The sequence below is a fragment of the Peromyscus leucopus genome, chromosome 4 (genome assembly GCF_004664715.2).
Source record: "Peromyscus leucopus breed LL Stock chromosome 4, UCI_PerLeu_2.1, whole genome shotgun sequence".
Lineage (NCBI taxonomy): Eukaryota > Metazoa > Chordata > Mammalia > Rodentia > Cricetidae > Peromyscus > Peromyscus leucopus.
This window is the reverse complement of record NC_051066.1, coordinates 98,420,023-98,447,064: the sequence shown is the minus strand read 5'-3', so window position 1 is coordinate 98,447,064 and position 27,042 is coordinate 98,420,023. Positions and strand designations below refer to the sequence as shown.

The following is a 27,042-nucleotide window of genomic DNA, read 5'->3' as shown; positions in this document are numbered from 1 at the left end:
TCTGCTCATACCCATCAACTCAACCCTCTCTGGAGCCTGGGGCAGAGGATCGCTAGTTTAAACCAGACTGAGCTTTTACAGGGAATTCCTGGCCAGCTACAGTATGAGGCCCTGTCTCAGAAACAACTATAAGCAACTCTAAGAGAGTGGCGAGGCACAGAAGCAGTGTGCAGAGCCAGTACCACGGTGAGATAAAGCAGATAGTTTACTGCAGTGTGTTGTGCGGGTACCTCTTGGCCTTAGCTTTGGGGCTACAAAACTTCACTTCGTTTCTAAGACAAAACGCCAAGCACCTGGGCATCAGAGCAGCGTCGGGGCCCTGAGAGGTAAGGGGCTGCCGACAGACAACATGGCAACTGTTTCTCGACTTGATTTATTGACTTGTCTGTTTCTATTCTGTCAGCAACCTGATTGACAAACCCGGGGCGTAGCTTGAGGGATTTCCACAAGAAATCCTGTGCAACCTTCAGGGCTGTGTGGGCCTGCTGGGGGCAGGTGCGACCGTGGATGGGAATTGTTTGTGCGAGGGCAGTTAGCGTGTGAAGCGGGTGGGTGTATGTGGAAACCAGAGCAATGGGTGTCTCCGGGGAATTGGTTACATGCGATGTGAGAAGTTTGCCTGGGTAGAAAAGCAACCTAGATTTGGGTATGAGCTGAGGGATAGGAGGAGGTAGGCGAGACTCCCAAGGCGAGGGCAGTAATAGGTACATCTAAAGAACAGTTTCTTCCTAGACTCTTCGTCGAGAGTGTTGTTTCCGAGTCTCTGGGCTTGCGGGGAAGGAATGAGATGGGTGGGATGTGCCTAGGGGGCTCGTCTTTCCGCGTCTGACGCCAAGTGGGAGCTGGAGAAGAAGAGCAGATGGAACGAGGGAGCCCCACCCCCCAACAGGAGCACGCGCAGCCACACGTGGAGGAGTCTCCCTCGGCGCGGCAATCGCACCCCGCACCCCGCCGTCTCCCATCCACTTCCCTCCAGTCCTCGGGTCCCCGTTAGGCAGCGGGCCCCGCCCCTCTGGCCGCTGCGAGCCCCGCCCCTCCCGCCGGCGCAGCTCCGCCCCCTCTCGCCCCGCCCCCGCCGCCCCGCGGTCGGCTCGCTCAGTTGGGAGGACCCCATGCTACTGAGCGGAGCTCCTCCTCCGGGCTCCGGCCCGGGGCCGCGGGCGCAGGGCAGCGCGGGGGGCGGCCCCGGGGGATCTCGCCGCGGGGCTGGGGGTGCGGGGGCTGGCCCGGGAGGGGGCGGCGGCAGCGGTGGAGTCGCAAAGTGGCTGCGGGAGCACCTCGGCTTTCGCGGGGGCGGCGGCGGCGGGGGCGCCAAGCCCGCCCCCCAGAGCCGGACTACCGCCCCCCAGCGCCCTGCCCGGCCGCGCCCCCTGCGCCGCCCCCGGACATCCTGGCCGCCTACCGGCTGCAGCGTGACCGCGACTTCGAAGACCCCTACTCCGGGGGCTCCTCCGTGTCCGCCGCCCTTTCCACCCCCGCCGCCCCTGGCCCCACTCCGCCCCCGCGCCACGGCTCACCCCCGCACCGCCTCATTCGGGTCGAGACCCCCGGCCCCCCAGCTCCCCTTCCGGAGGAGCGGATCTCCGGACCCCATGCCAGCAGCGACCGGGTGAGTGCCGCGCCGGGCGTGGGTGGCCAGGAGGGGTGGTGGTCTGAGGTCTGGAGATTTGGAGAGGGACAAAGGTAGCTTGGCTGGGGCTCAGCCTGTAGCTGTCAGTATTTCTGGTTGACACGGGGGCTCAGGTTTTAACCCCTTTGTTAGATTCTCCACCGGCTAATCTGAGCCCCAAACTGCCCTGTTTCCTGTTAGGGCCCCAGGACTGGTGGTGACCTGCTCCCTCATGGGTCCTCCGAGCTTTGCAACCTCCACCCTGATCCTGGAGCCTTTTTCTTTCTAACGGACATTGAGAAGCACCCCCCACCCCCTTGCTGGTTTATGGCCTTTGTGCCCTCTGCAGAGCAGCGGCTTCTCTGCCCTTTGATCTCTGACTCTTTCCCCTAAGGCAGAACCAGCACAAAGCTTCCCCCCCCTCCTTTTCTCCTTCCTCCCACCCTGTCCTGGAGTCCAGGCATCCTTGCAGTCTGAAGCCCCAGAAAGGAACTGAAAAGTGAGATTTCTTATGTGAACACAGCACGCGCTGGCCTTTGCCTTCCCCAGTGAGATTAGAGGGGGTGAGCTGTAGGACGAGGGACGCCAAGATGGGCATTGTGCAGCTCTTGCTGAAGAAACTCACCACTGGGGTACAGGGTGCACTGCTTCCAGTGTTCCCCCAATATGAGGAGGACACTTGGTGGTTAGGACCTGTTGCCAACTTAGGGCTGAGCAGCCAGGTCCATTCACCATCTCCTCTTGGCCTCCCTCTTCCTCGTTCCATCCTGAGAGAGGTTGGCGCTTTTCTTGGATCTGCAGAGGCTGGGGAAAAGAGGAAAACTCCCAACAGTCTCCCCCCGCCCCCCAGGACACCTGCTTTCCTTCTTAATTCCAGTTTTATCCTGTCCTGGAAGACAGCCGGCTGAAAGCCGTCCTTAGTCTCCCCCATCCCTAAATTGGAAGATGGTAACTCCGTGAGCCACCCCCAGCCCTGCTGTCCTCCACGTGTCTCAGAGCTGGCCTCTGCTCCGTGGAGAAGATTTTTATCTGATGAGAGAGCAGTTCATGTCCGAATCCTCAGGTTTCAGAGCCGAGGTTTTCACCCGAGAGAGTACCGTCGGGCGAGGCTTCCTGGATAAGAGAGAGGTGTCGAGGTCGGAACAAGAACCCCAGATGGGTGAATCATTCGCCCCATAGTTCTTTCCATGGAGCACGGCTACCCATCCTGGCCCAGCATCCTTAAGCTGTAAAGGGAGGCCCAACGGTGCTTCTCCCAGGCTGTACAGTCTCCTTCCTAAGGGCCCTTGCTGTTGTATGGTGTGCTGGTGGATGGCAATGAAGCAGAGGGGAATAGCTAGGCCTTGTCCTCCCACTGACCAGTTAGTCTCCTCCTCTCTGGTCACTGGCTGTTGGCCCATGGCCTAAGCTGTCCTTGGCTATTTTCCTCCATTTAGTGGCTTAGAAGGGCCTAACAGGCTGCCCACCAGGCTGTGGGTTCCTCCAGGAAAACGTCTGTTTTTCCTTCATGTCTCTGTCTCTGCACTCTCTGGCACAGTGTCCTGAAATGGTGTCTGTCCATTCTCAGGGACTTCCAAGACACAGCTCTTCCACTTTCTCCCAGAAGCCTCCAAGGAAGGAGCTGTAGACACACACACACACACACACACACACACACACACACACACACACACACACACACACCACACACACACCCTTAGGGCCTTCTTGCCAAGCCCCTCCGCGCTTCGGTTGGGTCAGCCTCTGATCTGTGGGTTGTTCAGACCTGGGGGAGGGGGTGCACAAGAGGTGTCTGATTCTCTTGTCAGCCAGCCACAGAGACAGGAATGAAATCCAACAGGCTTTCCCAGGAGCCACACAATCTGTGCTTTCTTTGGTGGGTGTGATGAAAGGATCCAGGATGTGCCATCTGAGCTGTCCCAGGGGCTGACCAAGGGCTTCTTATTATTCAGAGATCAATCAACTCCCCACCATCTAGGAAAAGACTTTGGGAGATCCCAGAGTCTTCCCCCTGGGAAAAGCTAGGTCCAACAAGGTACCTGAGCTCTTACCCTAAACCAAGTGGCCAGACACCCCCAGGGCCTACAGAGTGACACGTGTACACTGCCACCTCTGGACCTCCACTCCCACTGAGCTGCTGTTTCTATGTTGTGTGGCTGCTTCCTTCCTCCTCGGAGCTCTGCAGAGCTCTTGGCTGGCAGAAAGAGGTGCCAGGACGCTCCAAGAGGGGCTGCATCCCGAGGCTGGATGAAATGGTTAGAAGTGCTTCCATGCTGGGCTGGAGAAGCCAAGGAGCCCACAGGGTGGGGAAGCGGGAGGGAATGGGGATCTGGACAGGGCCCTGACGTCCCGGAGGGTTCATTAGCCTTCTTCCTATGCAGGGCTCTCTGGCTGCCAGCCCCTCCTGAAACCCACTGGTATAATTGGCAGAGACACACCGCTGACCATCTGGCCAGGCCTGGCAGGGCAGGTGTGGGAACAGCAAGATCGACACCCTGCCACCGGCAGCTAGGGCCTGGCCAGATGGCCCCCGAAAGAACTCCCTCTGATGCTGCGCCCTCAGCCCACCTCCAGGCTTGGCTCCGGCGGAAGGGCCAGCATGTTGGGCCTCCTCTCCGTTCGTTCACTGCTCTCCAAGCTTCAGCAGGAAAAAAACGTGATCTAATTAGGGAAAGGGAATGAGGCTGTGATTAAATGAAGGCTGACTTGCCTATCACATCTGCAGTGTGTCCTCTGTGATGCCGATAGAAAGTGAGACCAGACATGGATAATAAAACAGGCGCCCCGTATTGAAACCAGACCTCTTATTCGTAGCTCGTGGGTGAGCCCCTAGGGCTGGTGAGTACCCAGCAACTGTGTGTAGATATTTCTCATTTTTATGGGGAAAGACTCATAGCTCTCAGATTTTTACAGGAGTTTATAGCCTGTCAGAGTGGTATTGAAAACTTTAAAAAAGATTTCATTAACAATTTAAAAAATTAGCCATCTATGTTTATATGTATCTGTGTATGGCTCTGTGTATGTGAATGCATTTGCCCTTAGAGACCAGAAGAGGGCATCAGATCTCTGGGAGCTGTAGCTACAAGGAGGTTGTGAGCGATCAGATGTGGGTGCTGGGACCAAATTCAGGTCCATTTCAAGAGAATGTGTGTCCTTAACTACTGCACTGTATCTCTAGCCCTATACTGAGAACCTTTTAAAAAATTTAAACATTTATGTACATTGTGTGTGTGTGCTCACACACAGACGCCCATGGGAAGGTCAGAGGAATCTCTGGGAATCCATTGTTTCCTTCCACCATATGGGTCGCAGGAATCAAACTGAGGTAGACTTGGTGGCGAGGACCTTTACCCCCGGGCCAGCTTACTAGTCCCAGTATTGAGAACTTTTAATAACAAATGTGTGTCGCAGATGTACGGCACAGGCTTGGGTCATCAAGGCCCCTTTTAGAAGGGAGTGGGCAAGCAGGAACAGTAAATAAGTGAGGCAGGAGATATCTGTATTGGATCAAGGACTTCCTGTCCCGATGTAGTGTAGGACTCATAGCCAGTGTTCACATGTGTAGTGTGTCCTTCTGTGACACTGGCCTGGGTGCTGGGAGGGACACCTGTTCCTTGTATTTTTTTTTCTTTTGAGGTTTTTCTCTTCTCTTTTTTTTCCCCTTAAGCTCACCTTCCCATGCCTTCACAGAGTGTGGAAGTCTGCTTATCTTGTGCTTATTCTGTGTTGGAGACAAAGGGAATGTCGTGACAGAGGGAGGAGTCCAAGGGAGGGACTTCTGTGGCCCAGTTAGACCCGCCCACCCTGGGCTGGTTGTCTGTGTTATCACTGGCACTTCAGGGATGGCTGAAGAATAGGACTGCTGATGGACTGTGGGATTGGCCTGTTTTCTGAGTGCCGCCCCCTCACACCGCAGTCCCACAGTCTGGAACCAAATGTCTAGGAGACATCTGCCCTGGCTTGGCCACTGAGTGACTCGGTCACCATCTCGCAGCCTTTCTTGCGCTCTGCCTTCTGAGAGCTGGCGACAGCTGAGCCCCTGGTGATGGTGGGTGGGAAAAGAAAGCTGCCTGAGCTAAGTGAGTCCTGGCTGGGGCCGAGTGCTTAGAGTCCTGCGCATTCTACTTGTCTTCATCCCAGAACCAACATGACGTTGTGTAAGAGCAAAGATGGGACCCAGCTCCTGCGTGCCATGGGCTTGTGGGTAACTTCAGAACCCCCTCCAGGTGCTTCACCTTCCTAGAGGTGTCTATCAGTATGAGCTCCTGGAGGACCCCACAATTTGATCTCTTTGACCTTAGGGATGCAGCGGCTGGCATTTCCTGAGCATGTGTCCTGTGCCTGGTGCCATTTTCCAGCAGCTAATGTGTATTGGACCAGTCAGCGTTTACAGCAACCCTGTAATGAAGACTCTGTCCCTGGGTTGAACACAGGGAAACAGAAGCACAGGGATGTGGAGTCACACTTGCAGGGCTTCTCAGCTAGCAAGAAGGAGTCATGAAGTCTCCAACACAGTAGGACTCGGGACTGAGCCCCACGCCTGGGCTCTCCGCGCCTGCCACCAGTGCCCAGGAGAGAGGTGGTATGCGTGCAGCATTGGCTAACTAGCAACGAGGGACTCATAGAGAAGAGATGATGTAGTTCAGTGCCGAATCCACTGTTTCCCGAGTACGAGGGCCTAGCCCTGGTGGGACTGTCTTGAAGTGAGCACAGACATGGTTTACCCCAAGACCTTACGAGAGTTGGTGGCAGCAGCCGCATGTCTGTGGTGGTTGAGTGTTTTGTAAGTATGGCATTGCTTTTGTAATTAGAAAAGGGGACATAGCCCATATGTTTGGTGTTGGCATTTCCCAGGCGTAGACAACAGGAGAAGGTGTTTCAGTAAGAAGGAGCAGCAGGGACAGATGTTTGACCTCGGGAAAGTAAGTGCTGTACTGCTGACCACGCTGATTAGTTCGGAGGTTTTCAGTGACGTAAATACTAAATTAAACAAAATCAGACTATCAATGGGCAAGTGATGTTTTTTCCCTCCGGTGGTGGTGGTGGTGGTGGTGGTGATGTTGGTGGTCTTGCAATGCTAGACAAATGCTTTTGTCGTTGAGATATGTCCCCAACCCTAAACTAAAATATAAAAACTGGGGGGTGGGGAATTGGAAACGCCTGTGAAAAGGCACTAACTGTAAACTTGAAGCAGTGGAGGAAATATGCAGTGAGTGAGTTTGGGAACTCTGAAGTCCCCTGAGTGCCTGTTCTGCAAGCCCCGGAACCCATGGTCGGTCAGGAACATGTTGCTTGGGCCACCTGCAGCGTGGAAGAGGGAAGCAGATGGCAGGCCTGTTAGCTACCATGCGGGCGGGCAGGCGGGAAGGAGATGAGGAGGCTGCCAGCGGCTCCGGGAGGGCCACTGCCCAGCTGAACAGATGGGTGGCTGGCAGGGTCCTAGAGACAGTCTGCCGGATGGCAGAAGAGACGGCGGGGAGGGACACGGGCCTGCTCTACCTCCTTGCTGGGAGATACTTCAGCATTTTAGTGGCACGCTGGCTAGAACAGAGGCCATAGATGCTTCAGTGTCACCTTCGTGTCCGGTGTCGTCCCAGGGCCCTTCGCTGGCGGTTCCTCCCATCTGCCCTTGAGCCAGGGGCTTTGATCCCTGTTCAGAAGTAGACTCTCCCGTGAGCCTGACCCTCCCACTGCCACTCTGGCCACTCGAAGATCAGAGCGGTTGGGGCAGGGGTGGGGCACGTTGGTGTCACCTCCAGGATAGAAGCCTGTGGAGGGGCTCTAGCAAATAGGAATTCAGTATCTGTTGTGTGCTGGGTGGGGCCTGTGATGGGTACTGGGCAGAGCAGTGGGCCTATCAGAGGGGGGTCAAGGCCACAAACATAAAAAAGTCATAGTAGGCCAAGCATAGTCCACAGGGACAGTTTTTCTGTAAGCAGTTTATCCCCCTGTAGACACAGAAGCCCTGGGCAAGCAGGCCTGGGCTCTGGCTGGCGTTGTCTGTGCCCAGAGTGGGTACCAGTCCTGCCAGCCTTCCCAGTTTGCTAACCCTGCTCTCACTCCTGTTCTGGGCCGCCTTGTGGGTAGGTAGCCCTCTGGATGCCCCAGCCCAGGGCGGGGGTCTGGGGCTTCCCGGAGCAGGGTGTGGAGCCAGGAGTGGAACAGAGGAGCCATTGAGCTGCCTGTAAAGCCGCCGCCGCCACCTGGTTGCCCACGGGCATTGTCAGCTGGCGCTGGGGAGGCCCACACCAGCCTGGGAGGGGTCAGGACTCCAGGGAGAAGCAGCTGTGTGCAACTCTAACCAGGCTTGCAGAGGGGAGGCCTGGAAGAGTGTTTAGGGCTTGACCTCCCTGAGAAGCTGGTTAGAACCCAATCCTGTTTGGAGAGACTTGGTCCTCCTCTATGACCCTACTCTGCCTAGGTTCATGTTTTCTCCCTCTTGTAAGTCAATTGAGGAAGAGTGATTCTGCCCAGTCCTCTCATCGTGAAATGGATTTAACGTAATTACTGAGAGCTTTCGGTTCCTGGGTGTTTAGCTGTCAGTGTGGGCCCTGCCCCCTGGAAGAAGTGCACAGTCTGCCTAAAGACACCCAGGAAAACAAGCATTTGCCACATAAAGCGATCAAAGCCTGGGACAGAGGCACCTCACAGGCCTGGAGAAGCATGGGAGGGTCTTCTGAGGGAAGAAAAATGAGTAAGGATCGGCCAGCACAGGAAAGTGGTCCAGACAGAGCGGAAACCGTTGAATAAAATGACCATAAGCTTTCAGAGCCGTGGTCCAAAGAGAAAAGAAGAATCTTACGTTCTTTAACCTTAAACTCTTTCCGCAAAACACTGGCGATCTGTGTAGTGTAAGGTTTGGAGATAATGTGTCAGGTGACTCAGACGCTTGTTGAGCCTGCTGTCTGTCACACAGGAGTTGATGCTGTGTGCTGACTGGCAGAGTTGCCAGCAGTGGGCAGTGGGTGATGCTGTAGGTGCCGCTGACCGGGGAGAAAAAAACTGGGGATGGTGTGATGGATTTCTCTGTTTCCTGGAGAAAGGAGGGCCTGGGGTGAAGGACTCGGGTGAGGGTGGTGATACAATAGAAAGATTTTTTCTAGTACCCCTGATGGTTGCTTATTGGAGCTAGAGACACAAAAATGAGAGTTCTAGGCTGGCCCATGGCCTGGAGTACTGATGGTGTGGTGTGACGTCCTCCAAGCAGGCAGGTAGGAACGGAAGTAAAGGAGCTGAGGGCCAGACTGAAACAAGGTAGTAGGAAACACCTGAGGATAAGCTAGAGGCAGCCATTGGGGCACCCTCAGAAACCTGTAGATGGGCCAGATGGGGTCAAAGGAACAGCCAAGGGATGCATGAGGTAGGGTTGGTTCTTTGTCCACCTCATCCTTCCAGAGGCCCCTGTTCTCAGATCCTCTCACCGAGGGCAGGGTGGTCGCCTGGCTCAGCTGGCTCCCACAGCTCTGATCCAGCTCAGATCTGAAGTCTAGGCTTCAGTTTGGTGAATTGCAGGATTGGCCTCTCCCTGTGGCACAGGCCCCAGAGCTACCTCGGACTCTGCCTGTGACCCAGTGAGTGGTGTACTGCTCCAGGGCTGGCTTGGTGAGTCCTACCTTCTCCTGCCCAGTTTGGAGAAAAACCCCGTTGTCCTCAGCCCTACCCTGACCTGAGCACCTCAATTCATCTGCTTTCACTGGGAGAGAGTTGATGGCTAACCACTGTATGAGAAAGAGAGGGCAGCTGGGGAAACAGGAAGTTAAGACTGGCTTTCTGTGTCCTGACCTATGCGACCTCAGGGGCGCTCATTAGTGTCCCAGGGCGCCCCAAGGCATTTCTCTCCCAGGAGGCTGAGAAGCCCACTGGCTACAGGTAGATAGCCCTGTGCACAAATAGCAAGAGCTCCAAATTTGATTCTTCTATTTAAGCAGAATGGTTTGGGGTGTGTTCCCTAACTACCCGTTCTCCAGTGTCTTCAAAGAGAGTGTATGATACCCACATGACAGGGACATGATAAGGATCAAACACCGGAATGGTGACGAAGCGATGTCTCTGCTTTGTTTTCTTTTTGTGTTTTGTTTGAGACAGGGTCTTACCATGTAACTCTGGCTGGCTTGGTATTCGCTGTGTAGACCGGGGTGGCCCGGAACTCCCAGAGCTGCACCTGCCTCTGCCTTCTGAGTGCTGGGATTAGGGGCGTGTGCATCACCATCTGCTTTATTTTCGAGGTCACAGGCTGCACCGTGCTGACCTCTGTGACCTTGCTGCTCTGCCCTTCCAACCCTTGTGGCACAGTTGAAAGCAGTGCTCTTGAGTTCTCTCTGGTGGGCCACTGTGCCAGGCTGCTCTCCAGCCTGGACCCTAAGATAAACTCCTAAGACCGAGTGGCTTCCTACCGACTGTTTAGCCTAGGACATGACCCCGGGGCAGAACATTAGCAGGAAAGAAAGAAGCCCCGTCTCTACCCGGGGAGCAGAGCGGCTTGCCCATGTCTGAGCCTCATTCTCTCTGCCGACCCCCACAGTTGGCAATCTTAGAAGACTACGCGGACCCCTTTGATGTGCAGGAGACCGGTGAAGGCTCGGGAGGAACTTCAGTAGCTCCAGAGAAGGTCCCCGAAAATGATGGCTACATGGAGCCTTATGAGGCCCAAAAGATGATGGCTGGTAAGTACTGAGGATGCGGGAGATGCTCCCTGAGGCCTTGGTCCTGTGGTCCCTGGAAAATGGGGAGAAAGCTTGTGCCGGGTCTTCAGGAATGTGGCCAGGGCCTTCAAGATAGTCATTTTGGAAGAGAAGGTGTAAGGTGTGACGCCTGAGGCCATACAGGAGGCCAGGCCAGTAAGCAGAGGCCCCGGTGAAGCACTGGAGACCAGAGGGCAGGGTTGTGGTAGAGATCAAGTCAAACAGCCCTCACAGGGTCAGCTAGCCTTGGAAGTGTGATGTTTGAACTGACATTGTCGAAGAGAAACACTGACAGATGTTGAAAATGTAGATGCATTAGGTGTCATGGAGTGGTGCGACTATTTCCCAGTTGGAGAAGAAAAAACTGAGTCAGACCTGCTCTTGGGGAACAGGCCAAGAGATGACCCAGGGAAAGGGTCAGAGTGGGGATAAACAGAGAGGACAAGCAGGCCAAGAGAAGTGCTGGCTAGCCTCTGAGATGGCTGAGACTGAGAAGAATGCAGAGGGTGAGTGAAGAGTTTGGACTTGTGCCAAAAGGAAGAAGCAGGATTAATGTGGCATTTAACGGGAGGTCTGAGGAGGTCTCGTCCATACAGAATGGACCAGAAAAACTGCCTGTCATAAAGTTGGGTTAGCAAACTGTTTCAGAAAGGACTGAGCTTGTTGCTTCATGATGTTGTTGTGTTTTTGGTTGTTTTTATGAGACAATATGTAGTCCAAGCTGGCCTGGAACTTCTCATGTAGCCCAGGCTGGCCTCAGATTTATAGTAAGTAGTCTTCCTGTACTTACCTCCCAAGTGCTAGGATTAGATCACAGGCATGTGCCACCATGTCTAGCCCAGTTGTTTGGGTTCTAAGGAGCCAGTAATTAAAAATTCTTTCTTCCTCTCCTTAGAGGAAATAATGAAAATGCAAGATTAAGGAAAGGGCTAATAGAGACTAGAATGTCAGCTTTATTACTGATAAAGTTGATCGAAGAATATCACGTAGCGAAGTTAGCACAATGGGCTTCCTAACACTTGTGAGGGACTAGGATTTGTGACTGCTGAGTTGCCCCAGAGCCAGGCATCGGCTCTGAAGAAATACTACCAGATGGTCAGGATTGAGCTTACTCACCACGCGTCTCTCCTTTTTGCCCTGGCAGAGATCCGGGGTTCGAAGGAGACTTCAGTCCAGCCCCTACCTCTCTATGACACACCCTATGAACCTGAGGATGAGGGGGTGAGCCCAGAAGGTGAGGGGACTCCCTGGCCCAGGGAATCCCGCCTGCCCGAGGATGATGAGAGGCCTCCAGAAGAGTATGACCAGCCCTGGGAGTGGAAGAAGGAACGGATTTCCAAAGCCTTTGCTGGTGAGTCTTGGCAGCGAGGGCAGCCCTGCGGGGGCCTCTGAGCGCTTCCCGGGCTCAGGAGAATGGAAGGAGTGGACCCTAGGAACCAGGCAAGGTCTAGGGTGGAGCTCTAGAGCAGGATAATGGAGTTCTGTACATGGGGTTGGGACTTGGGCAGTGTGGGTACGGTGTTGTGTGCAGGGCGTGGGCACAGGATGTAGGAAGGCGTTTCCCTACATCTCACCTCTTCAAGGCTGAGAGGCTTGAGCTGTAACTAACTACCTTTGGGGATCTGGATAAAAATAAAGAAATTTCAATACACAATTATGAAACTTGTGGCATATGTTAAATACATTTGACAAAGAGGGTATTTAACACTTCAAATGATGAAAAGAGAGGTGTCTGTAACCTGGATTCTGGGGCTGCGTCTCCAGCGGCAGGCCCTGCCATACCAGGGGGGTTTGGCTCCAAGGGCATTTCTGGGCTACAGATGGAGGCTGTGAGGTTGCTAACTGAAGATCAGGTTTCTCCTGTCCCAACCACATACCACTGTGTCCCAGGCCCAAGTCCACCATGGAAACGTACATATTGGCGGTCTGAGTTGAGCGGATCAAGGGCCTGGAATTGAGAGACGGCCTGAATCTTGAGGGCTTAGATGCCATTAGATTTCATTCCTGCTTCTGTGTCCCTATACACACACACACACACACACACACACACACACACACACACACACACACACCACCTCTCACACAGAGGCAGCTCATCCTGGATCCAGCCCTTGGCTCTGCCCCTCCCCTCTCCACCCTGGCAGCCAGACTGGGAAACCACAAGTTTCTGCTTTGCTTCCTGTAAAGCACACACCCATCAAGGATGGGCCATTTATCTCCAGAGGTCTCCTTGGAGAATCGATACCGTTTGGATTGCTTAATGGGAAAATCTATGTTCATCATTAGGAAACCTCGTCAGTGGTCCTACAGCCACTGTGATGTCACTCTCGGGACTGGGAAGAGGAGAATTTGGTCTCAGCATAATTCATCTGCCCCAAGCCTGAGTAGTCCAGATATCCCCGGGCTTTGCCCCAGTTCTTGGGGTCTGCCAATTCCAAGGCCGGGTGGGAGTTAGGAGAGAAAAGGAGACAAGCGTTGTCAGGGAACTGGGTGTGGTCCTGGGAGGTGTGGGCAGCTCCTGTTCCCATGTTTCCACTCTCCTGGTCCTCTTGGTCCCCGGAAGCTAGTGAGGAGTGGAAGATCAGGGCCGATCCAGCAAGATCCTGCGCCTTCCTGTTTGCCACTCAAGATTCCCACCTTTCCCTTACCAGGCAAGGCCGGCGTTAGTCCCGGCCCTGCCAGGCCTCGCAGTCCTGTTCCTCCTCCAGTGTTGCCTCTGCCTCTGCCCCTCCTCCTTCCTAGGCTGCTGCGTAGCTTGCCTCTGCATTTTGGTGTTTCAACCTCTGCCTCTCTCTCTGTCTCTGCCACTGTCTCTTTTCTCTTCTCCCTCCTGCTGCTGGCTCCAGTTGACATAAAGGTCATCAAAGACCTACCTTGGCCTCCGCCTGTGGGACAGCTGGACAGCAGCCCCTCCCTGCCTGACGGGGACAGGGACATCTCCGGTCCAGCTTCACCCCTCCCAGAGCCCAGCCTGGAGGATGGCAGCGGTGGGTCCTTTGGGGACTTGTGGCCAGGGTGATAGGTCCTTTACCCATTAGCTCCTGTGGGCGTGGGTTGGAAGAACTCCCCTCGCCCTGGGGAGAGAGCAAGAAGACAGGCATATCCCTCTCTCCCCAGAGCTGTATGCGTGGTCTTTTAACCAAAGCAACCTCTCCTAGGAGGTTCTGCACCGTGCCACGGAAATCCACTGCCGTCAGCTATAATCCCAGCACTTGGGAGGCTGAGGCAGGAGGACTACCTTGAGTTTGAGGCCACGCTGAGCTGCTATATAGTTCCAGACCAGCCTGGGCTATAGAGTGGAACTATGCCTAAAAAGAGGAATCCACTATTTTAAGATTGGAGCTCTCTTTGGGTGGAGCTTTGGGCGCCAAGGCAGGCATCTGTGAGGCATGGGGAAGTGCTGGCATCTGGTGACTGAGGGACAATAATTCAGGCAGCCATTCATTCAAGAGCTACAAGGAGAAGAAAGAGCCTCCGTTGGAGGGAAAAAAAGAAGGCATCAATTTCTACATCCGACTTTGCCCAGAATGAACTCCCAAGGATGCGTGTGGGTGTTGGTGTGTGTGTACAGGCATGAGCATCTGTTGTACACTGTGTGTGAGAATCTGTAGATATTTTGTAAATGCAGGGTAGAGAGAGGGTCACCTGTACATGTATGTGTACCTGTGGGCATGTAACCCACTGGGGGTCCCTTTGTGCTGACTCGGCTCTCAGGCTGCCCTGCCCTGGAGACCCTAGTCCCTGGGCTTCTGTGGATGGGGGAGGGAAAACAATGGGCAGCGACCTCGGGGTGGAGAGGGCCGGCAGTCTGGCGGCTTTGGACAGGATTAGCCTGTCAGGATGGCACCAAGGGGAATCAGATAATTGTTCTCAGATCGATACGTCATTTTTACAGAATGGCTTGGCAAGGCGATTTGGAGAACGGTAATGAACTCTGAGGGGGAGAAAGAAACAGTATTATCAACACTGAAGCCACCCTGAGGGGGGATGGAGGAAGGGAAGGCAGTCAGCTGAGGGAGAAAGCTTAAGTGGTTTCTCATGTTTTGTCCTCCTTCGCCTGCCAGTGTGGACTGGGAAGCCCCAAGGGGCCTGGTGTGGTTCAGGGACTACCTCCTCCCCCGCACCCTGTAGTGGGCCAGGATTCTGTCCCTGGAGTCAGGCAGGCAGGGCAGTGAGCATGCCCTCCCAGAATACTCCTTTGACCCTTGTGGGGTCCTGGAAGTTGGGTGGGGAACGGACTCTTTGAGAGGGCTCTGCCTCTAGGGACCTCGGAGTCCATGACCAGTATGTTCCTTACAGCCCAGTTTGAAGGATCGGAGAAGAGCTGCCTGTCACCCGGCCGGGAGGAGAAGGGGCGGCTCCCACCCCGGCTCTCTGCTGGGAACCCCAAGTCAGCCAAGCCCCTAGGCGTGGAACCCAGCAGCCCCCTTGGGGAGTGGACAGATCCAGCATTGCCTCTGGAAAACCAGGTGTGAGTGTCTGTGTCCACTGGGGACCTCCCCTCTGTCCCTCCCCTCCCAGCCTGGCTTCCCTGCAGGGGACACCCAGAACGGGTGGGTCTGGACGGCGGCAGCGGCGAGGGACCCAGCAGAGATGCCCCCCCCCTTCCTCTCTCTCATCCTCAGCTGGTACCATGGAGCCATCAGCCGAACAGACGCCGAGAACCTTCTCCGGCTCTGCAAAGAGGCCAGCTACCTGGTGCGCAACAGTGAGACCAGCAAGAACGACTTCTCTCTCTCCCTCAAGTGAGTGGGGACGGCCGTGGGCAGAGGAGCCCGCCCATTAGCCTGCTGGGCGGAAGAGGGTTCTAGTAGTCTCTTCTCGTCCAGCCAGGCCGGGAAGAACCGCATGCCCTGTGAACATCTGCAGGCTCCACCCCGGGCGCTAGGGAACCTGAAATGTCAAGAGACTCCTCAGCCCCTGTACTTCAAGGAAAAAAGCACTTGAAGTGCAGTGTCCAGTGCAAAAGGCTTTTGTCACTAGCTGGTCGACCTCTCTGGGCCTCCGTTTCTCTATGATCAGATCGAATACGATCCATTTCTTTGGGAAGGATTAAATGAAGTACTAGCGCTTGACTTAGGGTCTTAGCGCCTAGCATGTTTTTAAGCACCACGCTAAGTGCTTCATAAATGATTATTGCCATCATTGTTAACCCCTGACATGTAGAAGCACTGGCAAGGAGATATAGAGGAGCTTTACCTGAGGTCGTCAGCAGGGTGAGGTGGGGGGGGGTGGCTGGGTCTTGGGAGCGGGGCAGGGCAGTAGATGCAAAGCCATTCCACTGAGTGAGGAACTCCGTGTGAGGGGAGAGGGAGAAGTAGCCCAGAGAGGGCTGTCCTTCCCCATCATCTTGCTCCTTGTCGGCAGCTCCACACAGCCCAGACTCAGACTCCCAGGCTCTCCAGTTACTATTGGCCAACACTCCTCTTGGCCACCAGGAATTCTACCCAGGATAGCCCGTCATCTCCACGAGGTGGCCAGCTGGGGTGAGGTATCCCCTTTACCTCCCTCCATCACGGCAGGAGGATCTTCAATACCTCACACCACATTCCCTGGTGCGGTAGATACTGGGGTATCTACACCTTGAACAAATCCAGGGGTGTAGAATTGCATACGTTTAAGAGATGATTATTCGTGGTCACTCAGAGAGATCAGAAAAAGCATCCAAGAGAGTTAAGTGGCCTCGATTTTATTCTAGGGTTTGATTAAAGCTAGCTGTGTATCCATAGACAAATCATTTAACTTCTCGGGGCCTCGGGTTCTCCCCTTGCAGAATGAGCTGATATCACGGGTTTCTTCCAGCTCTGGTATTCTAGGAGTCCGCGAGCTATAAAATCAAAAAGAGGATGTTGGAAGAATTCATTTGTCAAGTTTGATTCACACAACTTTAGGTGGTACATTGTTACTAGGATTATAATTGAAATTCTTAGCACGTGCCACCTAGCATATATACCATGTCCAAATCAACTACCTCTCTGCTGATAAATCTCTTTTTTATACAGATGAAATAGATTCAAGGAGCTTTGTTACTTGCTCAAGGTCACCAGCTAATAATTAAGTCTCCAAGCTGGGCATGTTGATAGTAACCAGTCTCAGTTCCTCAGTGATTCCATACACCCAGGATTTCCAGGCCAGCCTACAGACTGTTTCAAAACACACAAACACCAGGACCTAGCTCAGTCTGACTTCAGGGTTCCACCCCTCACCATGTGCCATATGCCAGAAATCTGGTATTATCCGGCACAAAGGGAGACGCGCCAAGGTTTGGGTCTTTGGAGTGGAACTGGGCAACGAGGGGTGAGGGACTGTCTTAGTCTAGGGAATAAAGAGGCAGGTCTGGATGCCTGCTCCTTCCTGCTCCAGCTGATCTGGCCTCAGTGGCTGTCTGCCAGGGTCTCGTTTGCATATAAATGGCTTCTCTGAAATACAATTATGGTTTCTCTTCTTTCCCTAATGGAAGGGCTTTCACTGGTAATTAAACAGCTTCCTCAAAAAGCCTTGCTAGCTCTGGGCCCTGTGGCCCAGCTGGTCCCACCCAACCCCCTGAGGGTCTGGCAAGGACCTTTGCTGTGTCTTAATGGATCCTTGGGACTAGTCCCTGGAGGTTGGAAAGCACAGACCCCTCCTCCAGAGGTTGGTAATGCAGACGGAGGCCACGGTACCCTTCCGGGTGAGTCTGTTCCTTGAGAAAACACCCTGAGCACTTTGAGCAAGGTAGTCCTCCCAAGTGGACTGTGGAAAAGGGGGTCACTTTCAAATAGTGAGGTGAGAGAAGACAGGGCCCACAATGCTTCCTACAGCACAGGGAAGCTGCTGCTTCCTGCCTTACCTCCCCATTTGCCCAGAGTTCTCTGTTGGCTTCATACCCTTGGCTCCTTTCCTTAGGGCCTGTGTGGTCACTGTGTACACCAGACAGTACCTCAGACCGACAGATGGCCCCACATCCTGATCCACACTCGGGCAGATTCCTAAGAAAGACTTCAGGGGCTGGGCGGTGGTGGCGCACGCCTTTAATCCCAGCACTCGGGAGGCAGAGCCAGGCGGATCTTTGTGAGTTCAAGGCCAGCCTGGTCTACAGAGCAAGATCCAGGAAAGGCACAAAGCTACACAGAGAAACCCTGTCTCGAAAAACCAAAAAAAAAAAAAAAAAAAAAAAAAAAAGACTTCAGGGTATATGGTTGCCAGGGGCTGGGGTGGAGCTTCCACCAGAACAGACCCTAAGAGGAGTGGACTTAGGGGCCAGTTTCCCTCCACCCATTCCTCCTCTTCAGTTTCCCATTCTTCTCACTTGTTTCCCAGTGTAATAGGTCTAGTCAAAGTTTGTTGTTATTGTTTATACCCAGGTAGATGGGACAAATGATGGAATGTGCCATCCCCACCTCTGGTACAAGATTGTCAGATGGAGGCAGCCTGTAGATGGATTTTTCTTTGGGCTGCCAGCTCACAAAAAAAGACACAGAGACTTATTAATTATGAAAGCTGGGCCTTAGCTTTCTAGTTCTTATGACTTAAATTGACTCATATCTTTTCATCTACATTCTTTTATGTGGCTCAGTTACCTGTAGTGCCCATCCTGCTTCTCCCACGGCTAACTCTACCTTCCTCTTCCCAGCAGTCTCTCTGCCGGGAGGGAAGTCCTGCCTATTTCTCCTGCCTACCCTATTGGCCATACAGGTTTTTGTTGCACCAATCACACAGTGCATAAATATCCCACAACAGCCTCCTCACTGGTCCTGTTTCCCACACATAGGCCTCTAAGCCCTCTTCTTGCTCCTCTGGGCTCAGGCTAGGCTTCCATGCTCTACCAAACGTCCCTTAGCCTGTGCCTGTGGGTAAGTTACAGACCCAGGGCTTGGCAGACCAGGCCTGTGGCAGTCTGGACAGTTGTTCCTGCTGAGTGCCTCACCCCTATAGTTTCTAACGGGGTGTGTGTGTGTGTGTGTGTATGTGTGTGTGTGTGTGTGTGTGTGTGTGTGTGTGAGAGAGAGAGAGAGAGAGAGAGAGAGAGAGAGAGAGAGCTGGCCAGAGCTTTGCTCAGTGGGTCTCTGTCTGGGATGCAGAGGGCCAGCTAAGGCTGATTTTCTGGGTGGGAGAGATGGTGCGAGGTGTTTTCTTGCCAGCATTTTAGGATACAGGTGAAAGAGGTCCACTGTCCCACTGTCATCCTCAACAGCTTGAATTCCTGAAGAGTTCTAGGAATCTCAACTCATGCCAAGCCAGGACTGGTGACCTTGATACCAAAAGAATTTCAGGACTAGCCAATGTATGAAGTGAAGCTGGAGGTTTTCATTGAAGTTATTTTAGTATATCGTTAAGCATGAGGAGAAAAAGGTATGCTCAGAAGAAAATAAGATGTACTCAAGTGTGAGCACTTTTGTTTTTACCATAGTCATCTGTGGGATTTGGGTTGGGTCTGAAGTTACTATCTTATCTCTGGTGCGCTCCTGATAGGATTACAATCACTAAGGTAAAAGTTTAACCCACCGGAATACAGGAAGGTGGAATATCTTTGCTGTAAACAGGGTTTACAAGGGCAGACACATTCAGGCTTAAGACCCGCTCATTGTGACTTTAACATCTCTATTTGAAAGAAATACTAAGTCTGTGTCAGCAGCCTCTACAGCAGATGTCAATTGTGCAAGAATTCTTGTTGCTTGGCTGGCATGGGGCTTCAGACTCCAGGATGAGGGGCTCTCCTCCCCTCTCACCCCACCCCCACTGCGATCTTTCTTTCTGTCCTGCCTCGCTCTGAGTAACAGCCCCTCCAGATAATGTCACTCCAGGCCTACAGTGCTGGCTGAATGAACGGAGGGCTTAGCACAAGCCCCAAGGAGGAAGAGAGTGAAGGGATGTCTCCAGGAGGCAGTTGAGAGTTCTTAGATGGGGGGGGGGGGTGCTTCCAGATTAGTGTAGCCCCTCCCCAGACTTTGCAAGGGAGAGCTCCGACAAAGATTAGCTTGATTGTCAGAATTGCATAGTCTCCCTCCTGCCAGGAGCATCTGTGGCTCCCCAGGAGTTCCCAGGACCCCCTCACAGGTGGTGAGGGTAAGGCTGGACCTGTCGTCCAGCTGGTGAGGTGCTTGCCTAGCATGTACAAAGCCGTTGGGCTCAGTCCTCAGCACCCCATAAACTGGCCCACCCCTGTGATCAAGAAGTAGAGACAGGAGGATCAGAGGTTTGATTTGACTACGTAGCAAATTTGAGGCTAGCCTGACCCACATGCACCCGTCTCTAAAACAAGGTTAAACTGGCCTTGGCCACAGGCTGAAGGACTGAGATCACAGAACTAGAGGGTGCTAGAGAGTGCTGCTGGTCACTGCACTTTTCCCCAGCACACACCCTCCCTGTACACACACCGTACACACATTCTTGGCACACCTAGTATTCTCACAAAGCCAGTGTCTCATGCTACCTACCCAACCCCCCATTCCATCCCCCTTCACCTCCCACTTGAACCCGGCTTTGGAACCATATTTGCTGGGGTGGGGTGGGGGTGGAAGCAGGGGACTGGGAAGAACCCCTGGTCACCAGGATCTCTTCCTCTCCCTAGGAGCAGCCAGGGCTTCATGCACATGAAGCTGTCCCGGACCAAGGAACACAAGTACGTGCTGGGCCAGAACAGCCCACCCTTCAGCAGCGTCCCCGAAATCGTGCACCACTATGCCAGCCGCAAGCTGCCCATAAAGGGGGCGGAACACATGTCCCTGCTCTACCCTGTGGCCATCCGGACTCTGTAGATGTGAGACCAGGGCGCTGCGATAGACCTGGACCCGGCCTTTGTCACCTGCCCCAGGGCTGTGGTCCTCAACCAAGGACAGTGGTCCTCAACCAAGGACACGATGTCACCAAGCTGGCGCCTCCTTGTCCTAGGATCTAGCGGGCGCTGAAGATTCCTTAATTTATTAGAAAGGGGAAGGAATCCTAGGCCTTGGAGGGCAGGGGCTGTGTGGGGCTGGGAACAGAGGGAAGCCCGAGGAGGATGGAGGCTCCCGCGCCGCTCCCCTCTGTCCCCTCCCCTGTCTCCATCCATCCATCCCCCCGGGCCCCTGTCCCCGGAGGGCCAGCCGGGGCTCCCGGCCAGAGGCGCCGCCCGGGGGCTGACAGGAGGGGCGGGGGCGAGCACAGACTGTTTATAAAGCCGCGCTGGAGCGGACGCCGGCCAACGCCGGCGAAAAATCACTCTCCGAGCATCCGGATCCTTCCTTTGACCGAACGTCCCCGGCCGCTCCCCGCAGGGCAGGGCATCCGGGCCGCGCCGCCACTGCCCCTCCGCAGGCCCCGCTTCCCGCCAGCGGCCGCTCAGCTGGGAGGAGGGAGGCGCGGGGAGACAAAGAGGGCGGGCGGCTCTGCCACGCGGAAGGCGCGTCCCCCTCGGCCTCTGATGGACTGACCGGGCGCGCCGCGTCCTCAGCTCCCTCTGGTGGCCGGGCCTCGGGGAGGCGGCTCCGGGGCGCCAGGCGCCCTCGGGTCGGTGGTCCCGACGCCCCGGAGGCCGCTGTCCTCCACCCAGTCCCGCGCGCGGCCAGTGTGCGCCGGGAATCAGCTGGGCGTTTCTGACCCGGTGGAGATGCTCTCCGGAGTGAGGGTGTGTGGTCTGAGGAGACGTCTGTCTGTCTGTCTCCTCACGCTGCCTGGACTAGCTGGTGTCCTGAAGGAAGCCCGGCCGGCTGCCCGCCCGCCTCTAGAGACGCTCGCTCTGCCCTTCCTCCTGATCAGCCTTCAGCATCCAGCCTGGCAATGGCTAGAGGGAGCCAGGGTATCCCCGAGAGGAGGGAAGGGACCTCCGTTGTGGTGCTCAGTCTTAGCTGTTTGTCTGTCTCTCTGAAGATAACTGGCAAGGTGTCTGGACATTCCTGCCAAGCCCACTGGGTGGATGCTGTCCTTAGCCTCACCCTGAGCCGAGGCAGAAAAAAAGGAAACCCCAAGGGTGGGAACACGCTTTATTTGCAAAGAGAGCCTCGTGGAGTAGGGAGGCAGGGCTGCGGGGCACTGCTCCCCGCGGGTATGGGGCGAGGAAGGGGCTGACAACACCGTGCACTGAGGCTGCTTCGGGGGATGTCGTTGAGTCGCCCCTGCCCACTCTCAGACCTCTCCCAGCCGGAAGACAGGGAGGTCACCGGGGAAGGGGGCCCAAAGATGCCAGCGTCCGTACCACCGCTTCAGCCGCAGGCTCACAGTGACCTATGTGAACTTGACAGCTTGAATCTGGAACTGTCGTTTTTCCTTAGAAGACTCCTCACCTTGTCCCCAGCCTGAGAGCTCCCCTACCTCCGGACCTGTAGTTCTTAAACAGTGCCCCTTCTCCAAGCTCAGACACATTCTGGTCCTGGAGATTTCTGAGCCCACACATGATGCCTGGACCAAGGTGGGAAGAGGGCCAAGGCTGAGGCAGCCAGAAGAAATGAATACTGGGTTAAGGCACGGGCCAAGGCCTCTGCTCTGCTGGGCAGTGGTGGGCAGAGCTGCTGGGCCGGAGGCCTAGAAGTTCTCATAATGGTGCGAGAAATGAGTCCGGTCCTGCTTGTTGATGAGCTGGCAGGCTTTCTCCACATTCTTGGTCATGCCAGGGGGACCACAGCTGAAGACTCCAATCTTCCGAACCTGTTGCAGGAGGAGGAACCAAAGTCGAACGTGTTGACCGGCAGAGCCGGGTCGGTTTTCAGAAAAAGAGCAAGGTGCAGGCTAGCTCTCTGGTCCTGTTAAAAGCCACCAAGTGCTCTCACTGAAGGTTTCTTTTTCACTATGCATGGTGACGGCTGGCCCACGATAAGTCCAGCTCAATTTTGCAAGTGCTAGGTCACTGTAAAAAGGCCAGCTTAATCAGTGTTCAAACTGAGGGAGAGCTTGTTGTCTAGGAGGTCTGTGGCCAGCCCACTCACTGTTCATGGTAACCATTAGTTCCATCTAGGGTAGTCCTGGGGTTATAGTAAGGAGTATTTCCGTTATTGAACTCTTCCGTTTGGTGGGTGAATTTGGGCTTCGCGGTTGGCAGATCTTTGTTTCCCGCCTCCTTCCTTCCTTCCTTCCTTCCTTCCTTCCTTCCTTCCTTCCTTCCCACCTGAGGGGGGGGGGCGCTCTCTCTACCTGTGCTGTTCTAGTCTGTAACCTACCAATCTCCTAAGGAATGGGTTCTCAGCAGCGACCAAGCCTTTCCCTGAAAGAGCGGGTTGGACAGCTTTGCTCAGACCCCAGACCATAAAAGGAGAAGAGAACCTGGATGTGGAACGGACTCACCTGGGGGTGGACTTCCTGCAGAGAGTTGAAGAAAGGCTCAAAGGGAGGGCGGCCAAAGTGGGTGACAGAGCGCAGGCCCGTGAACAAACTCCGGTTCAGCACCTTCTGGAAGTGCCGCTCACAGATGTACTGGGAAGGAAGTGGGGAGGAGGATCATAGCCGCGCATGACTAGGGCTGACCCTGGGCCCTGACAGTGTCCCCCACCCTACCTACCAGCATGGTGGTCCTGAGGTCAAACTTCTCAGCCAGCTGGGTGATGTAGATGTGCACGGATACCAGGTCCTGGTGGTCATTCTCCTCCACCTCCCGGATGATGTCAGCCAGCCACTCGAACTGCCGCTGAGTCCTTGTCACCCAAATGAAGTAGATCTGAGGACACACACTGGGGCTCAGGGCCAGCTCAGGTCAGGGATCTCAGCACACAATTCTGACCTCAGCCAGTCTGTGCCTGTCCCCAGACCACCTGGGAAATAAATCGCATGGGCAGTAGGGCCAGGTTCCAAGGCCAGAGGTGGGTTCCCCTTGGACAAAGAGAGGTAGGCATGAGCAGCAACCTGGTGCCAGACCAAAGAGCCTTCCACAACTGAGCCGTCTGGGTCTGTTGGGTGGAAGCAGCTTCCTCAAGCCAAGCCGGTCCCAGCACAGTGGGAGGTGCTGGGGCAGGAGACTGGCCACCTCTGAGCAGCTGCCTAGAGGCAGAACTTGAAGCAGCCCCCTTGGGGATCCCCAGCTGCCTGAAATGTGAGGCAAGGTAGGCTCCCCTGGGGGTGGGGTGGGTGGGGCAGCGTCAACTTTGAGGAGGAAAAGCCAGGTGCTGCAGGTGAAGGCACTGAACAAGGAGGGGAACGGAGCTGTCACCCTTCTCCAGTGCTGACAGCATGGAGGGAGGCTGGGCCTCCGCCCGCTGCATTCCAGCACACCTGATTCACCTGCCCGGCCCAGAGAGACAAGCAGGGGCCTGCCATTGGGTCCGAACTACAGAAGAGGGGCCTGTGTGGAGGGGGCCTGGAGGCTGGGCCGGGCTGCCAGGGCCAACCCACCGGCAAGTCCTACCTTGGCACCTCTCCTCAACCCTGAGACCTGAGCCAGTTCGACTTGTGCCCCACCCCGAAGGTGCCCTTCCCTCTCCCAAGCCGGCGCTCCAAGGGCTGGCCTCGTCTGGAAGAGGGAATGTAGTTTCGTTGGTTGCTTATTTTAGTTCACCTCCCTTCAGCCCTTCCTGGAAGCTACTCCTGTGTGGCTCGCCCCGTGGCTGAGTGAAGGAGCTCTTGGAAACTGGGCAGGGTCCCACAGACATCAGTATCCCGAGTCTGCCCGTCAGGACAGCCTGGCATCTTTCCAACACACCACCCCTCTCCAGGTTTCAGACCAACTTGTCCTTGCCCAGATGGCAGAGACACAAACAGAGGCGGGAGCTGCGGGCAGAGGGACCCGTGGGCTGGCTGGTACTCACCTTCTTACAGAACACTTGGCAACTGACTGATGACTTGAAAACCAGGTCTTTGAGGATGGAGGCAAAGGGGGTGACCCCAATTCCAGCTCCCACTAGCACTGACACCTCAAACTTATGCCACTCCTGGTGGCCCTCTCCAAAGGGTCCATCGAGGTAGAGCTGTAGGGAGGGCAGTGGTTTTTAAATTCAGCTTAGCCATCATTCTGAAGCCAGACAGAAAACAGTGGACAGGGAAAGGGAGTCACATGACATCAGGAAGAATACAGGATGGGGTTGGGTCTGTGATGCTCTCTGGGACAACCAGTCTCTGGATTCAGGGAGGGGGCAGTACAGTTGGGAGCCTGGTCATGCTGGGGGGATATAGAAGTGTGTAGGTATCTGGCCTGATGTCTGGGCACCTTTGGGTATCTGGCACTGGTGTCACCGGTCGGAGGTGAGTAGATCTCCCTGAGGCGGGTGGTCCAGGGTCCAGCTGCCCGGATGTGCAGGCTGAGTGTGTCCTCGTGGGGTGCAGAGGTCAGCGTGAAGGGGTGGTACTCGGTGGTTCCCAGAGCCAGGCATGCGATTCGCACCCACTGCCCTGACTTATACTCAAAGCCCTGGGGCCTCTGGAATCGCAGGTGGGTCACTCCTGGGAAGGGATGATGCAGGAGATTGTTGCCTTGAACCTAGCAACAGCATGGCCTCCAGAAAGTTCCCCCAACTACAGCCTCAGCTCTGATGACAAGGTAGACGTTCCCCCACTGAAACCTTGCCTTGAAGAGGAGCTAGGGTGAACAGAGCAAGGAAAAGCCTGGTCTGGGCTCCTCCACACTGTCTTAAGAGGAGCCCAGTCCTCTAGCAAAGAACATTTCTCATCAGATTCTCCTCCCAGTGACCCCAGGTCCCTTCCACTTCCACTGGGCAGGCCAGTAGACTGGGGTGGTCCGGGCACTGCTTGTGCCCTGTCAGTTGCCTTGGTAACCAAGCTGGTTCCCTCACAATCTCCAGGCTTGTACCTGAAGGCAGCAGCTCAGCCTTCACCACGCTGATCTCCACCTTCTTCCGGCTCAGGCTCACCAGCTTGTCCCCCACATAGATAATTGCCGGGACCAGGAAGAAGATGTGGAATCGGGGCATCTGGATCAGAGCAAAGCTGCCATGGATGATGAGCTGCACAGAGTGAAGAATACAGCTCAGACGAAGTGGTACACACACAACAGACTGGGGCCAGCGTTGGCCTCAGACCCCATGGCCTAACCCACCGGTGCATCCATTCCCCACCTCGACATGTATCAGTTCCTTCCAGATTCTAAGATGATCACCCCACCTTCATCCTCCAAAGCTCTCCAAAGGAATACTATCATTCCAGACATAGCCAAGTTGACTCCCACCTGGATTCTGTAAGATAGCCAGTGTGATGTGGTGTGTGTGTGTGTGTGTGTGTGTGTGTGTGTGAGAGAGAGAGAGAGAGAGAGAGAGAGAGAGAGAGAGAGAGAGACAGACAGACAGACAGACAGTCAGACAGACAAACAGACAGACAGAGACGGAAAGAGAAAGACAGACAGACAGACCAGGTTGGCCTTGAATTTGTGGCGGTCTTCCTGCCTCAGCCCTCTGGGTGCAGGATTTACAAGCCTGCATCGACATACCTGGCAGATGTGACTTTTTGAAATACTTCTTAGCATGGCCTCTGTCTAAAAAGCTTTAGTGAACTTCCCATGGTACCCTGGGGCCTTGCAGCACTGTAACCTCTAGAATCCTGCCAGCTGGTTCTTCCTTCCTGGTCTTCAAACACAAGTCCTTTAGGGTTCAGAGTCTTTGCCCTTAAGAGGTAAGGGGCAGCCTGAGCCATCCTGCCCCTAGTTCTGCCATGGCTACTCCACCCCCTTTTCCAGTCCTCAGCAGAAATGGAATCCCCTCCGCCTTATGTCCGTCGCATCCTAGCGTATCTCTTTCTTCACTTAATCTTCCGGCATCCGCGATCAGCTTTTGTTCATTCGCGTGTGTATTATTTTCCTGGATGGTCTGTGGAGGTGGGGACTGTGCTAGTGTGGTCTTGGATCTCTGCGATGCCTGCTGGGTACACATTTGGCACTCGGCAATTGTTGGGGAAGGGGCTGCCCTGCTTCTTCCACCTTTTGGTGACTAAGAACACCTAACTAGTTTATCTTTTTTTCCATGAACTAACCTGACAGGGCATAACCCCACCTCAGGACTCTCTCCCTCCCTCCCTTTCTTTTCTTCTGCTCTCTGGGGATTAAACCTAGAGACGCACGTGCTGGGTAAGTGCTCTACCACAGAGCTACATCCCAGCTTTTTCTTACTTTTTATTTTGAGGTGGTCTTAATGATTTGATTAGACTAGCCTGAAACTCACTGTGTAGACCAGGCAGGCTCTGAACTTGTAATCCTCCTACTTCAGTCTGGGACTGTAGCTAAGACTACACGCACCTGCTACCCCCCACCCCCACTACAGGGTCTTCTTTAAGCCATGCCAGCTCCTGCTCTGCAGCCTGTCATACTAGTGACCCCCTCTCACCTCCCTGCCTCCCTGCCACCTCAGCAACAGTGTCCTGCTGGTTCTGGCTCAGCCTCCCCGGCCACTCATTTCCAGCTCCTGCGCTGGCGCCATTCCATCTGCCACCCCAATCACGGGTGTGGTCCAAGCCTAGTTTCCTCACCCACTGCTCCTTTCTCTCTCTGCTCCGCCATGCAGCATGACCTCTCTGATAAGCCATAACCATTCTGCCTCATCGGCCACCCCCACATGTCAGCAGCATGTCCCGCCACTCCCCAGGCCTGTCTCCTCCGTCCCCTGAATAGCCTAACCCTGTTCTCACGCTTACAGTCACGTGCATGCCCTTCTCCCTAGGTCCTGCTACCAGGATTGCTCTTCAGTGTCCACTCAGCCTTGTCGCTGTTTAGCTTGTCCTCTTCTAAAGCTGTGGCCGAGGTCCCACAAAGTCGCCCCTAGCCGGGTCAGTGTAAGTGAGGCTCTCCTCCATGCTTTCCTACGGCTTACTGTTGGGACACTGCACAGCAGTTTCTTCTGTTTGGTGTGCACGGGGCACTGGTCTCTGCAG

General features: G+C 54.8%; 2 protein-coding genes across 2 annotated transcripts in view; one reads left to right on the top strand and one right to left on the bottom strand.

The window, feature by feature from the left end:
- The first annotated feature begins 1,097 nt into the window (after positions 1-1,097).
- On the top strand, positions 1,098-20,469 carry Shf (Src homology 2 domain containing F). The gene is given in 8 exon segments (XM_028878736.2): positions 1,098-1,317; positions 1,320-1,609; positions 10,131-10,272; positions 11,435-11,641; positions 13,137-13,277; positions 14,590-14,761; positions 14,916-15,035; positions 19,841-20,469. Coding segments are annotated over 8 exon segments (1,464 nt in total). The 5' UTR covers positions 1,098-1,112; the 3' UTR covers positions 20,028-20,469.
- A 744-nt stretch (positions 20,470-21,213) lies between these two features.
- Positions 21,214-27,042, bottom strand: part of Duox1 (dual oxidase 1) — a 34,464-nt gene continuing 28,635 nt past the window's right edge. The window contains 6 exon segments of the mRNA XM_028878735.2: positions 21,214-21,891; positions 22,525-22,653; positions 22,739-22,894; positions 23,979-24,137; positions 24,377-24,609; positions 24,977-25,130. Coding sequence (XP_028734568.1) covers positions 21,769-21,891; positions 22,525-22,653; positions 22,739-22,894; positions 23,979-24,137; positions 24,377-24,609; positions 24,977-25,130 — 954 coding nt within the window. The 3' untranslated portion in view covers positions 21,214-21,768.